Here is a 15,508-nt window from a genome sequence, read left to right as displayed (position 1 = left end):
TCTAACTGTAGTCTTAAACTTTTATCCTTATTCTCACAGATAGTGTGGCTCTCACTCTTCATCAGAGAAGCTTTTCTTTGCAACAGAGATTATTTCAGAAATCCACAGCTGGTTAAAATATAGAGAATAGATTATTTTACTTTTGAATAAAGCGCAAACAATCATAACTTCAGAGGCAGATGAATATTACAAAACTAACCTATTCTACTGACTCACAGATTATAGTAGGTATTGATTGTGAATGGATGTTCTCAGAGACAATCTATTCCTTAACTATATTACCATTACAATTAAAGAAAACACTGTTCTTTTTTTTTTCTTCCAGGGCTGGGACAAAATCTGGAACCTACCCTTACCTCAGTAGAGCTCTGCCACAAAGCCACATAATATATACCCTATGTATTATTTTGATATGATAATAATAAAACAATTTTAACTGTTTAATTTTATAAAATTTAAAATAGATAACTAGTTGTCAATAATATCAATAATAAAATGGTTAATAATTATGTTACCTTATAGTTGGTGTTCTTTAAAATGTCAGCTTCACAAGAACGCTCACAATCAAGATAACTGCAAATGGTCTCTTTTGTTATATTACTTTCAGTTGTTTTGATAAAATTATCAAGACTATCCTAGAATTTAAAAATGTACATTCTTGTGAATTAGCTATAATTAGTTAAGTCAGTAACACATTCAAAATTTACCTTAAGTACATATACACATATCCTAATTATATATGTGTGTGTGTGTGTGTGTGTGTGTGTGTGTGTGTGTAAATAGTAACAAGACATATTTTACCCTTCTGAAAATATATGAATAGAAAATCCCTAAGTTGAAAAGAATAGATTCCTTACAGGGAGAAAGTAGGCATATGTGTATTTGAAACTATATTTCTTTTAATTATTTTAACTCACACTATGTTCCTATCAAGAACTATATGTATTTGTGTGTTTCTATGTATCTACCTATATATCTCAATCAAAAATGGAGCCAAGCAAGAGACACTGACAGTGGAACCATTAGAACAATACAATGTGACAATAGCACAGTAGGCAGAAGTATCATACAGAAATATTTCCTCAATGTCAAGTACTGCCTGGAATACAATTTTTCATTTTAAACTAACTAAATGTAAGGTCCTTCATACTTTTTAAAGAGACAATGTTGTAAGATATCAAATGGAATTATTACTAATAAACTAAGAGTATATCTAATATACCTTATATAAATAATCTTTACATGTTATTTAATGAGCAGCAGTTTTTATATATATTATATATACATATATAAATTTTACAAAAATATGGCAGAAAGTATAATGACAAAAAAACAATAACAAAAACCATTATAAAAGCAGTAATTAATATTGGTGAAACAGTCCAATAAGAAAAGAGTATAAACAATAAGCACCTAAGAAATTAATAATTCAGAATTTATATTGAACAATTCTTAGAAAACAGAAAAAGTAAAATAGGTTAGATGTAAAAGGTTAAAAATTAGAATATACCACATTTCTTTTAAATAAGACTAAAGGATAGAAAATTACAGTAAAAGACTATTAATGTGTACAGATGTCTGGCTGATACATATGTCTGTTTGTACACCATATTTTGGTAGTGTCCTGGAGGACAGAAGTGGACACTGGATCCCCTGGGACTGGAGTTACAGAGAGTTCTGAACTGCCATGTTGGTTCTGGGAATGAAATCTGGGTCTTCTAGAAGAATCAGTGCTCTTAACCACTGAGCCATCGCTCCTGGATCCAGTAGAAATTTTTAATAAAGAAATACTAATTTCAACCTACCATTCCATTTCTAGACAATACATAAATGAGGTGCACAAAACTCATTATTTTGAGACTTGAAAGATCTCAAAAAGCTACACCAACCTAAATAGGGAGAAAACCTAGAGTAGATAAAACTTTAGTTCTGATATATAAACTTTTATACAAAGGTATAAGTTAGAAGAAAAAAGAGTGAGGCCAATTTAATAAAAGCCGGGCAAGATGGGAGAAGTGTGTGCATGGTGTTCAGGTGGAAGTGTATGTGAGTTTTAAGGAGATGTCATATATATAGGGGAGTTCTCTCGCCCTGCCCCTGCTAGACTGAGATGCAGTGCACACACAGTATAAATGCTAGTACAGTTTTGTGTAGGCAAGCTGCGGAGGCATGTCAGAGACAGGAATTAGTTACAGACAATGAAGCAAAAAGTGAATTTTTAAGTCTTTAAAATTTTTAAGTCAATACATTGCTTCTACAAACTTCTTTGCATAAAATAAAATTTTACTGAAAAGTTTGTATATAAAGAAATATTTGAAAGGAGGAGAAAAACAGTAAAATTTTTTTTAAAAATCAAGACTGGTTTAGATAGGAACAAGTATAAGAATAAACAAACTTATTATTTAAAAAGTCAGTTAGAAGTTCTACTTATGTGAAAATGCCATCAGTCGAGTCTACTGATTACTCAGAAAGGTGTTTCTACTGTGATCGGAAGTTTATAAAATTTGTCCTTTTAGTCCTGACAGTTGATAGCTGATCCCAAACTTCTATGCAATATGACTCTTCAGAAAGGCTTAAAGCAAAAGTTTGGGTAAAGAATTGCTCTTTGAACACCTACCAAGAGAATCATGTAGCTATTTTCACTTTAAACAACAGAACTCATGGTTTTGAACAAAAACTGCCTGAAAAGTAACAATTCTCAGAAGGTTTGGGGAAATGGAAGGTCTCGTATTTTATAATGAAGATACACTTGTCCAACTGTTCTAAGAGTAAGTATAGAAATATATAACAATTTTGTAAGCCTATGAGTGCTGGCTTCTTGATTTTTACCATGTAATATTATTCTAATAAAATGATATGAGAAATATACAAAGATCGCTTTATATAAAAATGAAAAACTGAGACATTTAGGTTAAACTATCTATACGATAAGTGACTAAGTATATTAAAACAAGATACTAGTAGACACAAAGCAAAACTCAGTGTAGGATGGCCTAGCTACTAAACATTAAATATGCCTTTCAAATCTAAACATAAATGCATGTGCCATTATATCAATTTTAATAAATATACAGGGAATTATTAACACGTATGTGCACATGTGCATAGAAAAATGGTTTCTCAATTGGAATAAAAAGGAATAAATTTTCTTTTTAAATAAAAAGGTGTATTCTAAGCAAAACATTTAGTATTTTATAAATTAAGTTAAAAATAAAATAATGTCAAATATAATTAAAAACAAGCTAACTATTACATGTGGGTTTAAAAAAGACAAGTATTCCCCTAGTTCAGCAAAGTCTTCTCAGGGCTTGAAGATGACGGGGGTGCTTCCTCTATGTGTCTGACTGTACTCACACTCTGCAACAGGTAATGGAAATAAGGTTCTTTCTTACACAAATAGCTAACTGCTGACAAAGGAATGCACTTTCTTTAGAATGTTACTAGATTCTTGATGTTAAGATTACAAGTGGCAAAATATTCTCAAATTCTTACTTTGAAGGTTGTAGGTAAATCTTCATCATCTGTAGGATCTACTTCAAACCAACTATCATCTGTATCTCCTATTTCTTGTAAGCTTTTGTAAAATTCTAGTAGTGCTCCATTATATCTGCAAGGAAGTTTAAAGTAAGGTTAGTTTGAACTAGAGTTTGGTACTATACAGTTTATCAATGAAGAAACAAGAAACCCAAGGAAGGTGGTGATAACCTCTGGCATGCTGTAGAAATACAAATACTAGGACTCTCACCTGTGGCAGACTGGGATGAAATACAGGTAGAAGGGGAGGCACTAGGTTATGTAGTAGCTCAAGCTTGAACAGTATAGGGGCCATGGTAATTAAAGGGGTTGTAGAGTTGGTTGGCTTTGTTAACTGTCTTGGAGGCCTTGAAGAAAGAGAATGACAGGTATAGGTCAGCCAACTATTAATTTAGCATGCACTTTGAAAGCCATAAGGCCTCTAAGGCAGCATTTAAATTGATTCTCATCTCCTATACTCAATCTGTGCTGAAAATAAGGGCCAAATTGAATTATAAGATAGGACAAACTGTAAATGAGATCAAATGCACAGCCTTGGCTGGCTATTATCAACTCAGGATGCCCGAGTTGTAGGACTCTGTAGTAGTAGTAAAAGCTAGAGGGATAGTATGTTATGGTAAATTTAAAGCATTCTAATAGCAGATTATGCCAAACACAAGGCCAGAATTTTGTGATTAAAAAGTAAAACAACTGTAATGGAACCTCGGGCCCAGCCTCAATGGGACTACTGGCTAAAATCAGGGTTTTGATAAGTAGACGAGATCTGAAATGAGGCTATGTATAATGAATGCGCTCAGAAATCACAATTTGACCAGCAAGGATTTCTTCTTCCTTGCTAGAGGACAGCGGCCTCTCTTAGAGATCATGAAAAATTATTATCAGAGATTCCCATCCCAAAAGATGACCACCTTCTTCAGATCGTTCTCTCTCTCCACTTACTGCCCTTAGCCCCAGTACATCCAGGGTCAGGCATAATGGCTCAAGACAGAAAACAAAGTCTAAGTTTGAGAAGAATAAGAAAACCATATTCACTTAGAAAATGCACAATATGACTGACAGAAGAGAAGAAAAGTGGGAGTAAATCCTACGGGCGTGAAACCAAGAGGCAAATACAGACTAGACGAAGAAATGGAAAATGCTATAGGACAACTCACAGAGACATCAACATTGACTACTCTCGCAGGGACACTTGAAGTCAATCCTAACATGCTTCCAAAAATTTGATACAATTATGGCCAACAATAAAAGAAATACAAAACCTGGCTGCTAGTAAAAACACAGAATCTATCACTTAAAGGGAGTGAATAAAGCCCTGAGTCAATTCCTGAGTGAATTTGGTCACAGTCCTATCAAAGATTCCATAGCCACAGGTTCAGAAGGATTGCAAAGCCTTCCTTAGAGGACCAAGTGTGAGTCCTGAATTGTGTCAACAAAGCTTTTTTCCTCTGGATATTTATAGCCTACAGATTGCTCCCCTACAGAGACTGCTCCTACTTATATTATGTAAACCTTCCCCTTGATCCAGCTGTATGCTATAAACCCTGTCACTGATTATCTGAATGTAATAACCCTGCCTCCTGTTCAGCTCTGTGTACTAACCCTGACTAGTCTGTTCAACTCTATATAAGAAATGTGCTAAACTTCCAGGGAGCTGTGGTCTCTCTTAAGTAGGAGCCTAGAGCATGTAATCCCAGTTTATGTCCCTTGCTGCCATAGGCAGGTCTGTTCCTGGAGTTGTGCAGGGCATGGCAATCACTAGGCAATGTTCCTGGAGGAGACACTGACTAATGTTGTAAGACATACAAAGGGCATCAATGACTTGGATAAGCTCAATGATGTCCTTTATAATCCAGTCCAGCATTCACGATCTACTATTTCTGCTATTCAACCAACATTCGTTTTTGTTTATTTTTATTTTATTCCAAGATTAGTTGTATAAAATATTATTATTTTTGGTAAGTTGATTTACATAATTGAGAAAGTTAATACTATAACCCAAATCTCTGTAATCTACCATTTTTCAAAGATAAACCACACTTGATTGAGTCATTGTTGAAATACAGATAACTTTAAAATAACAAGTCATGATTTTGACATTAAATGGCTTTTTAGTGTTAATAATGATCTAGAGCATAGATACAGCTCTAATCATGGCAGAAGAAAATAGTTTGCTTTTCTGAGGGAAGGAAACAGTATATATCTTTGTTTTGATTGGGGTTATGTTAAGTATCTGACGCTGTTGGAGAACCATCTCTCTATGGATCTTTCCATCACACAAAGCATCACACTGACCTGGTTACACTGAGGATGACACTCTAACCAGACGCACTGAACAGGAAGTGGGAAGTGCCTGATTGTCTAGGACCAAAGAGTCATACTAGAGGATACGATAGGATAAATAGAACAAAGCTATCTTCTCCATGGTAATGCTGGGTATGCAGTGATCCCGTGCAGCACTTATCACTTTCATAGTAGTCTTCTATATCCTCAGACTTTTGTTGATTTTCTAAACCATTTTGGAATGCCAATTAAAAAGCTTGGATTATTCACTTTCCTCTATAGCTCTTAAACATGATTCATTTTTCACTAAGTTGAGTATTTTCAATAATTATTATATAAAAATCTATATCTTTACAATACTTTTAGTTCTGCGGACAACTGTGTTGCTTTGCAAATGATTATATTCCTGGGATCCAGCACAATAATGCTTGGACTACGATAGATACTTAAGATAAATATTAACAAATGATTGATGCTACAAAAGCCACAAATATTCAGAGGAAGTGAACAAAGACTTTTCATAGGTTTTCTGTATAACTTTACCTTCCTAAAATATGTAACAGTCAGTATTCTCTCAGCCATCTTGGACCTTTCAGCTTGTTTTTATTTGTTGTCTTTTAGTTGTTAGGAGAAATTCCTCTGTCTCTGTACTTCTGGGTCTACAGACATGTACAACCATGTCTGCCTCTCTTCCAATTCAGGCCACCTACACTTAAAACACCTCAGTGGTGAAACTGTCAGTGGCGACAGTCATCATTTGCCATGTACCGTACTACTATTGTGTGTACCAGGCACTATTTTTCACCCTGTAAATATTTTATGTATATTTCTGATTAGAATTAACTTTTGTTCCATTTTAGATGTTAGAAAATCAGGCTTAGCAAAACTGTTTGTTATGGTAAGTGGTAGAAAAATGGATTTGAATCTAGGTCTGTCAGATTCTAAAGCCCACATTTCTAATGTCAATGCTGGGGTGACTCACATTGCCATATTTAATATTTCTAAGTGCATGATTAACTAGAAAGAGGAAATTAGAAAGAAGGGACACTCCAAGACCACAAATGTTATGTCAATTGTATCCTGTGCACAGTCGATTCCCACTTTACAGTACTGAAGTTACGTGTAAGTGAAGATGTTCCTATAAGTAAAATGCCTACCTCTTCTGAGCACATCGAAGTAAACCACGTCCAAAATAAACTAAACACATAAAGTTTTCACACATCTCACTTTCTTGGATCACCATCTTCATCACCAGAAATTTATTCTCAGCTTCTATGCAGTCCTGTAGTGGGATAATGGAGTTGGCTGTATGAAAACTAAATTTTTTCCCTTTAAAATAGATATTCATTCCCAAACTAGAAAATTGAGGACACATTAAAAAAAGAATGATGATCCAGTTATATGGTCATGCATTAATATCCATAATCTTAACATCTCTAAAAATGACTATAAAGATGAGATACTAAGTATTTAACATCATTCAAAGACACAAGGTCTTTACCTCTAGATTTTTAACCATTCCAACAGAAAGTGTAACATTCAAGAATAAAAAAAAAATGAAAAAAAATTGTCAACCAAAAAGAAACATGTCTGACAACTATAAGAATGTAATTATCATATTTTTAAAAACATCTAATCACTGCATAATCTTCCTAGCTTTTCAAAGAGGAAATAGGTGACTGACTCCTTAACCATAGGTATAGTTTCTTCTTAGGGGTAAAACAATATAGACTTGTAATTTAAGACTAGAATCAATTCTAAGATGTTTCAGGTTTTTGTGTGCTCTGTGCATGCGTGTGTATGTATGTGTGCATGTACTGTTAATAAAGTAAAAAAGTATCAAGGATACAAAAATTTAAATAAGACAATGAAAAATTAAAACAGGAAGATTTTTAATTTCCAGATTCTATTCATCTGGTTTCACTTTAATGTGAAGACATAAAAACCCGAGCCCAGCAGTGTTGATGGAGGCCAAGCCCAGCAGTGTTGATGGAGGCCTTTAATCCCAGCACTCGGGAGGCAGAGCCAGAGAGCCAGACAGATCTCTAAATCTAAGGCCAGACTGGTCTACAGAGAGAGTTCCAGGAGAGCCAAGGTTACTCAGAAAACCCTGTCTCCAAAAAACAAAAAACTAACAAACAAAAAATTATGAGGTAAAATTTGTATTTCACTAGAGTAAAATTAGAAAAAAAGATTACACTTCATTTAAATAGATTACTATTTATTATTAAGTATACAAATAAGCATTTAAAAGATAAAACTAGTCTTAGAAAAGAAAGTTCAAGTATAAGCTAATATTGTTTACTCTTTTTTTAAAAGCAACATAAATCTTCAACATAATTATTTATAGAAATAAGGTAGAAGTTATAGGATACCTTCAATTCCTGAGTTGTTCATTTTTCAATCAATACTATCAATGGCTACAATGAAGCCAAGGTATATAAAAAGATTTGTAAGGTAAATAATACATGCTACATACCTCTTTCTTTCCTCTTTCAGTTAGTGCCACTCCATACAAAAACAGTAATGTCAAGTAATAACCAACATTAATTTGTTCTGCCTACAAAAATAAATCAATTGGTTATTTACTCCAAGCTACTATTCAGTTTACCAGGGTTAACTGAAAATTCTTGAATTATTTAATAATTATTAAAATGGTACAAATTTTCATTTTATTACCCATCATTTGCTAATAATCACAGAGAAGTGTGTCATTTTTATTTGATAAAAATTTGATTATCAAATAAAATTTCAAAGAAATCTGATCAAAGAAGATAAAACCACATTTAATTAAAAGTCATAACAATCATGACTTTAAATAAGCTTTCTCACTTTAATTATATAATATTCTGGTTATCAAAAATCCTTATAGGATAACAAGTGAAAGTCCAGGGTCAATAATGGGTTACCTCTTTCATGTTGCTGACCAATGAGTTCCTGTAGACACTCAACAAATACAGGCATTGCCATTGCTACTGGTTATTTTTCAGAACTTTACAGTATTGCTGAAGACACCATATAATTGAGTGACAGAACATGGTATTGACCTAGAACCTTCATCGCCACTGGCTAGCTTTCACAGTGCTGGGAGGTGTTATGCACACTACTGGAGGAGAAAAATAATCATCAATGCTTTCTAGCTGTGAACTCTATGAATTTCAATGTCTGGTCTGGCAAGACATACCCACTGGTGCAATTTTGACACAAACATCTCATGAATAACCAACAACTTTCCAATTGTATTTAAGTCCTGTTCCACAAGATAAAATCCACCTACGATATTACTGTTAGGCCAAGAACCTGTAGCTGGACAGTCACGAGCCCTTACTTTTATGCTCCTAAATGGACACAGTATTAAGCCGACTCCTACTGGCATCGTTAAAATAATAAATTAATGTATTTCTCAACCATAATCAGAGAAACTTCTATTTGCAATAGACAATAACTAGCATGAAGATCTACAATTGGCCAAAGTGTTACGAATAAGAGACTATGGAATGTTCAGCCCTAAATGGGACATTCCCTTCTCCTAAGACTCAAGACCTTTGTGAGCAGAGCAGAAGGAGTGTGAGAAATGAAGGTAGTGGATGTATAAAAGGAAATAGTGTCCTGCAGACACAGAAGAATAGCATAAGTGAGGCAAATAAGTAGGAGAGTGGGAGAAAGGAGGGATTCAGAATTTTTCTTTTTTTAATGGATAAATGTACATATTTTTATAATATATAACATTTGAATTAGATAGAAATATATATATATACATATATATGCTGAAGACACCATATAATTGAGTGACAGAACATGGTATTGACCTAGAACCTTCATCGCCACTGGCTAGCTTTCACAGTGCTGGGAGGTGTTATGCACACTACTGGAGGAGAAAAATAATCATCAATGCTTTCTAGCTGTGAACTCTATGAATTTCAATGTCTGGTTCAATGAATGACTAAATCAAGATCATTTATTTATACATGAAGGGCCTTATATATTTATCATTTTTGTAGTAAAAATGTTTAGTCTACTCTCAATCTTAAAAATATAATACATTGCTATTAACTAGAATCATAATAAGGTTTATTAGTTCTCTAGAACATTTTTCCTCCCATCTAACTGAAATTTCATATTTTTGGACCAACATCTCTCAAGTCTTCTCTTCCACCCTATCCTGATTACCATCATTCTATTCTCTGTTCAACATTTTTGGCTCTTTACATAGCTGTTTTTCTGTATCTAAATGATTTTCTGAAGCTTATGACTGTTTATGAACTGGAATATCCAGTCCCATTAGTTCAAGTGTCTTTTAATCTAAGAAAAGTAGAAATAGGCACATGCTGATCTCTTCTCAATAAAGAAAATGTTACACAAGCCCATGATTTAAAACACTCAATGCAAAACACTCACCGTATAATTAGAAGCTTGAATGTTTCTAAGTGCTGTTTCCAGTTGTGTTATCAAAACATGTAATGTTAAAGCAGGAGCAATTTCTTCCCCAGTTTGGCTATTAGTTGTAACTTCCCTCTGTGAAGAGTAATTGAAATGATAATTTTTGTAAATTAGGATTTCTAAATACATAATATAAAAAGAAAAATGTATAAACCCTATTGAAAACAGATTTTTAATTACCTTAGTGATATATATTATTTACATATTTTTATAAAGCTGATTATTAACCGATATAATTAATCTCCTCAGTAGGTATTTCCTTAACAGTCTCCCCCACCCCCATGGATCCCACTGTCTTCTAATCCCTCCCACTTTGTAGCACACAAACAATGTTTCTTTCTCTGAGATAGAGCTTTCAGCAGCTTTGCACCTAGAGCAACAGCCTTGCAGGCTGAGACAGGAAAGAGGGCTAAGGTTAGCACCCTATTCTTTGGTTGTGCTTCTGGTATGGACAGAATACCGATAGGCTCAGTTGTCTGTATCTATTTTCTATCAGCAATTTAACATTGCTAACTTTAAAATCAAATACACAGCCAGGCATGGACTGCATGGCTTTAACTACAACATGGGGAAGTTGAGGCAGGCAAACCTCTGGAGCTGGAGACAGTCTGGTCTACAAAGGGAGCTGCAGGACAGCTGGGACTAAATAGTAAGATCTTCTCTTAGAAACAAAACACCCCCCAAAACCAAAAGAGATTAATATGTGTATTGTTTTTGACTATAGAAAATTTCACTATACTGTATAATAGCAAATATTCAGTCAAGATTTAATTCTTGGTATTAAAATGAACATCTAGCTTATTAGTATGCAAACTTACTACTATTTTTAATAAATGTCAAATTACATTTATACCGAATAAATTTATGTTTTATTAGTAGTAACTATATGATTTGCATATTATATATCCAGATCATGTAAAAACTTCTCAGGTGAAAAGTGGTCAAAAGATGAAGTGTTTAAAATGCCCCAATATATATATTCTGTATGGAATAAACTTTATTAATAAATACATTTTTTAAAAAGTCAATATTTTTTAAACTATGAAAACAATATCAAAAGTAGTCCCTGGCCGGGAGAGACATATTTATGTTACTGTTGAATCAAAATAAACACTAAATTTCACAGTTTACTACTACTAACATAATGACTTTTAAATTTTTGTTAACAAGTCTATAGTCCAGGTTGACAGCAAAACCTTTTCTAACCATCAGATAGAGATTTATGACTTTGATTATAGCTTTAAAAGTCATATGAAGAAAAGTATACATCGTCACTAAAGAGAAATGATGATGTTACCTGCACAGTATGGAAGGAGAAGTCTTCTTGTATGAACTTTTCAATGTTAGGGAACACACCTTTGGGAAGAGCACTGATTGCCTTTAATACCTTCTTTACTTCTACCAGTGGGTTAACAGGCTCAGGGACAGTAGATATATCCGTTTTCTGTTTGTCCTACAAGACATTTAATTTATTAAATTACTTAATACAGTTTCATTTATTCTAGTGATAAAATCACTAAAAGTAATTTTAAAGAGGTAAAGTTCTTTTGTGTGTGTGTGTGTGTGTGTGTGTGTGTGTGTGTGTGTGTGTGTGTGTGTGATCAAACCATAAAATGTAGGAATAAGACAGTCTCTGCTCAAAAACCTTATGTAGATTATTCTACACTGTAATAGGAAAACATCATATTTTATGTGGTATGGCTGATCGTTCAGCTTCTAGACTCATAGTAATTTGAAATGAATTAAGTTGCAAGACTTTAAATTAAAAACAGAAATAGAATGATTTACTTCAACTCAATCAGAACTGAGCAATTATCAATAAACCTTGAGGTTTAAATAATTAATTTTTAAAGACTTAATATAGCCATCATTAATGGCTGATTGATACGTAAAGAGTCAAACCCTCACAGACTACCTACTAACATTAGCTGTGGAGGGCCACAGAACAACAGAGAAAGACAAAGGGACACAACTGATAGATGACAGCCCCTCCTCAGCAGAGAAGCTTTAAGACTATGGTGTCACTGTTAGTGTCAGAAAATCAGAACACACAGCTTACTACAGACCTACAGAGCTTGAGTCACTGAAAATGCCCAAATGTGGAACGGTTGATTCTTGGGTACATAACAGAGTAATCATTAGACAGAAATGCAATTAAGAACTAATAGAGCCAACTGCATACTGTACTGTACTCTCTATACTTCTCCTCTAGAGCTGAGTCTCAAAATTATTGTTCCATTGCCAGCCATTTTAAAGAACTTATATATCTTATATTGCACAGTATCTTGCACATGACAATTATGCCCAAAATTGTTTTTAAATAAGATTAAAAGTATTTCAAATCTCTTTGAAAAGTGTGCAAATACTTATTACAGAATCTGTTCACTTGAAAGTTTTCAAAAAGCTTTAAAAGCCCCCATAGTAGATTTAAATATCTTACAAGGAATGATAATTACCTGTAGTATATGTATATCAAATTAAAAATCAATTCTATATTAAAGTTACTGAAGAATTTGACATGGTTAACAAATTTACACACAGACATGATTATGGCATGAATACTTAAGGAAGTCATAGATTCAAGGATGCTAAATGTTTATACTGTATTGCAGTTTTAACATTTTAAAATTTGCTATCAAATATTATACACCTAATTCATTTTAAGAAAATTTAACATCTAACTCAAGTTGAGAGTGAAGTGTATGTATTTTGAATGAGAAGAATAGGAGGTGTAGCCTTATTGGAGGTGGTGTGCCACTCTCTGCTACCTGTCTGTGTCTGAGGATGTGAGCTCTCAGCTCCTGTTCTTGTGCCACGCCTACCCGCCTGCTGTCACACTCCCTGCCATTACCCTCATAAACTCACTTCTGAAACTCTAGCTTCATTAAATGCCTTCCTCTTTAAGTTGCCTTTGTTACAGTGTCTTATCCCAAAAATAACAAAGTAACTAAGACAAAGTATCTACCTTTTCTTACTTTCATAATCCTAATATTTATTTAGAAATGTTTTCTCTGGATCCTGTTTGTGCTCAACTGTATAGTCTGTGTATACTGGAACACATTATAACTATTCTGAAATATTTTCTAGTAATAAATTCATCTTAATATAGTTCTTTTATTTTCCTCATATGTTATTTCAAAACCATTGAAGTTGTGTATAAGCATGTGGTATCAATCAGTAAGGAAAACTTAAAGGGATAAAACTCTATGAGAAGTAAAATTATACTAATAAAACAAATTTTTCTTCAATCTCATTGAATATAACATATTCATATAAATATTTTAATCATCTATATTTATATTCATCATTGATAAATTTTATTTTTTTAATTTAAAACCTTTACTGGAGAAATAGCTGAACTGTTAAAAAAAAAGCTAGGTTTATAACCAATGTAGACAAAAATTATGCATATTTTCCCTACATGTATGTATGGGTACCAATGTATGTGTGCTTGAGTATGCATAGAGGCAAAAACTAGGCATGAGATATTCTAGAACTGAAGTTACAAATAACTGAATTGTTACGTGGGTGTTGGGAACTAGAACTATGCACTCTGCAGAACATCAACTGTTAGAACCATTAAGCCATCTCTCCGGCCCCTCATCATCAATAAAAGTATTAAATTAATTTATAACTCAGACTCACTATCTTATCTTTCATTTACATATACTTAGAAGCTCTAACAGTATAAATAGTAAAAATAAAAATTAGTTTCAAAAATAAATCAAAACTTTTTGATAAAAAATTCTGAATATGTATTTTCCTTCATACATATATACATATATATGATATATATAAATATATTAATTTTGTTTGAATATTCCTTTTCATAGATAAATGAGGTTAGGAGGATATATAGTACTTGCCTAATATGGCTTCATCCACATTATTGCAAAGAAAAAACATTAACAAATGAAGCCTGACTGTTAATATTTTCTGGGTGAGTCAGTTCAATTTTCAATAGATTTCAACTTCTCATGGCAATGAGCATATCCTTTACATACAGCAGCAATAACCCCAAAAAAACTTAACTAAAAAAAAAAAATAAATACTTTTTCAGAAAGTGACTTTCTAAAAATTTTACAACTAGTGTTTGTATTATAAATTTACATGCAAATGAATCAACTCAGTCCTAACTTACTAAATAATTAATTTTTCTTACCAGCTGACTGACTGGCTTCTCTGAATTATTTTCAGTTTCTTCCTTGGTCTGTTCTTCCACACCAGGGTTTCCACTGTAAAAGAAAAGTATATATTTCAAGCATGTCCTCACAATGATCACAATGGTAGCAGTAAAGAATCAAGGAATTGAGTCACTATCTCAAAGTTTCAAAAGTATCACAAATGTGCAATAAAGCCTGAAATGGGAATGGGTACCACATCTCTTCAGAGGCTCAAGTTGGAGAAAAGTTATGCCAAGCCTTTGCTTAATGATGGTAGAGAAACCACCAAACTGATATAATTAACTCTGTACATCTACCAAATGCACAACAGACAAAAATATATATTAACAGAACTGAGGAAGTGGGTCAGTGGGTAATATGCTTGCTCAGCAAGATTGAGGCCCTAAGACTGGATTCCCATTACTCAAGTGAAAAAGTCAGGCACGGCAGCACAGTCCCCACCATAGCAGCACTGGAGTTATAGGAGTGTGCCTGCAGAATAGAAAGAGGAACTCCATGCTCAGTGAGAAATGCTGCCTCAAAATGTAGGTAGGACAGTGGTAAGGAAGCCACCTGACACTGATCTCCATCTTTTCACTCTTCTGAAGGCCTGAGTGCACACCCTCACACATACAGACCACAGACACTCACAGACCATACACACAAGCTTATAGCATTATAGCAAGGTGAAGAGGTCTTTTAAAAAGAGGATTTTCTTTCTCTGTGTGGATGTATGAAAATAAAAACATAAAAATGGCTAGAAGGTGTGTGTGTGTAATGCACATTTGAATATATATGCATGTGTATATACACAAACAAAAACACATGTTTTGTTAGAATGTTTTTTCCTCTTTTAATTTTACTCAATGTATTTCCTTCTCCCAGTTCCTCCCCATTTTCCTACCCACCCAACTTTGCATTCTCATTCTCTCTCTCAAAAATAAAATAAACAAAAATTAAAACAAACAAATAACAGGTATATGCCATAATGCCACAATTAGAAAGATATATAGATAATCTCAATTTTTTCATTTAAGAGCTTCTAAACTTAAAATTGCCCAGTTTTTCAAAACATGTTAATTTATGGAAAC

At 33.4% G+C, this 15,508-nt stretch overlaps 1 protein-coding gene across 18 annotated transcripts in view; it reads right to left on the bottom strand.

The window, feature by feature from the left end:
* Dzip3 (DAZ interacting zinc finger protein 3) overlaps positions 1-15,508 on the bottom strand; it is a 70,118-nt gene that overhangs the window by 41,625 nt on the left and 12,985 nt on the right. For 10 of the 18 annotated variants that reach the window (XR_015632771.1, XR_015632772.1, XM_087576252.1 and 7 more), the window contains 7 exons: positions 14,417-14,489; positions 11,552-11,707; positions 10,213-10,329; positions 8,294-8,374; positions 6,972-7,096; positions 3,493-3,607; positions 516-635 (listed from right to left, as the gene is read on the bottom strand). Coding sequence is in view for 9 of the 18 variants with exons in the window: in XM_087576252.1 (XP_087432378.1) it covers positions 516-635; positions 3,493-3,607; positions 6,972-7,096; positions 8,294-8,374; positions 10,213-10,329; positions 11,552-11,707; positions 14,417-14,489 (787 nt within the window). In the remaining 9 variants the exon portion in view is untranslated. Of the gene's footprint in view, positions 1-515; positions 636-3,492; positions 3,608-3,745; positions 3,884-6,971; positions 7,097-8,293; positions 8,375-8,723; positions 8,921-10,212; positions 10,330-11,551; positions 11,708-14,416; positions 14,490-15,508 lie in introns of those variants that run through there. The other 8 variants (XM_087576254.1, XM_087576253.1, XM_087576258.1 and 5 more) reach the window with 3 other exon arrangements.

The sequence above is a fragment of the Rattus norvegicus genome, chromosome 11 (genome assembly GCF_021556685.1).
Source record: "Rattus norvegicus strain SHRSP/BbbUtx chromosome 11, alternate assembly SHRSP_T2T, whole genome shotgun sequence".
In the NCBI taxonomy this organism is placed as follows: Eukaryota; Metazoa; Chordata; class Mammalia; order Rodentia; family Muridae; genus Rattus; species Rattus norvegicus.
The sequence above is the reverse complement of the archived record's forward strand: the minus strand, read 5'-3'. Positions and strand labels throughout refer to the sequence as shown.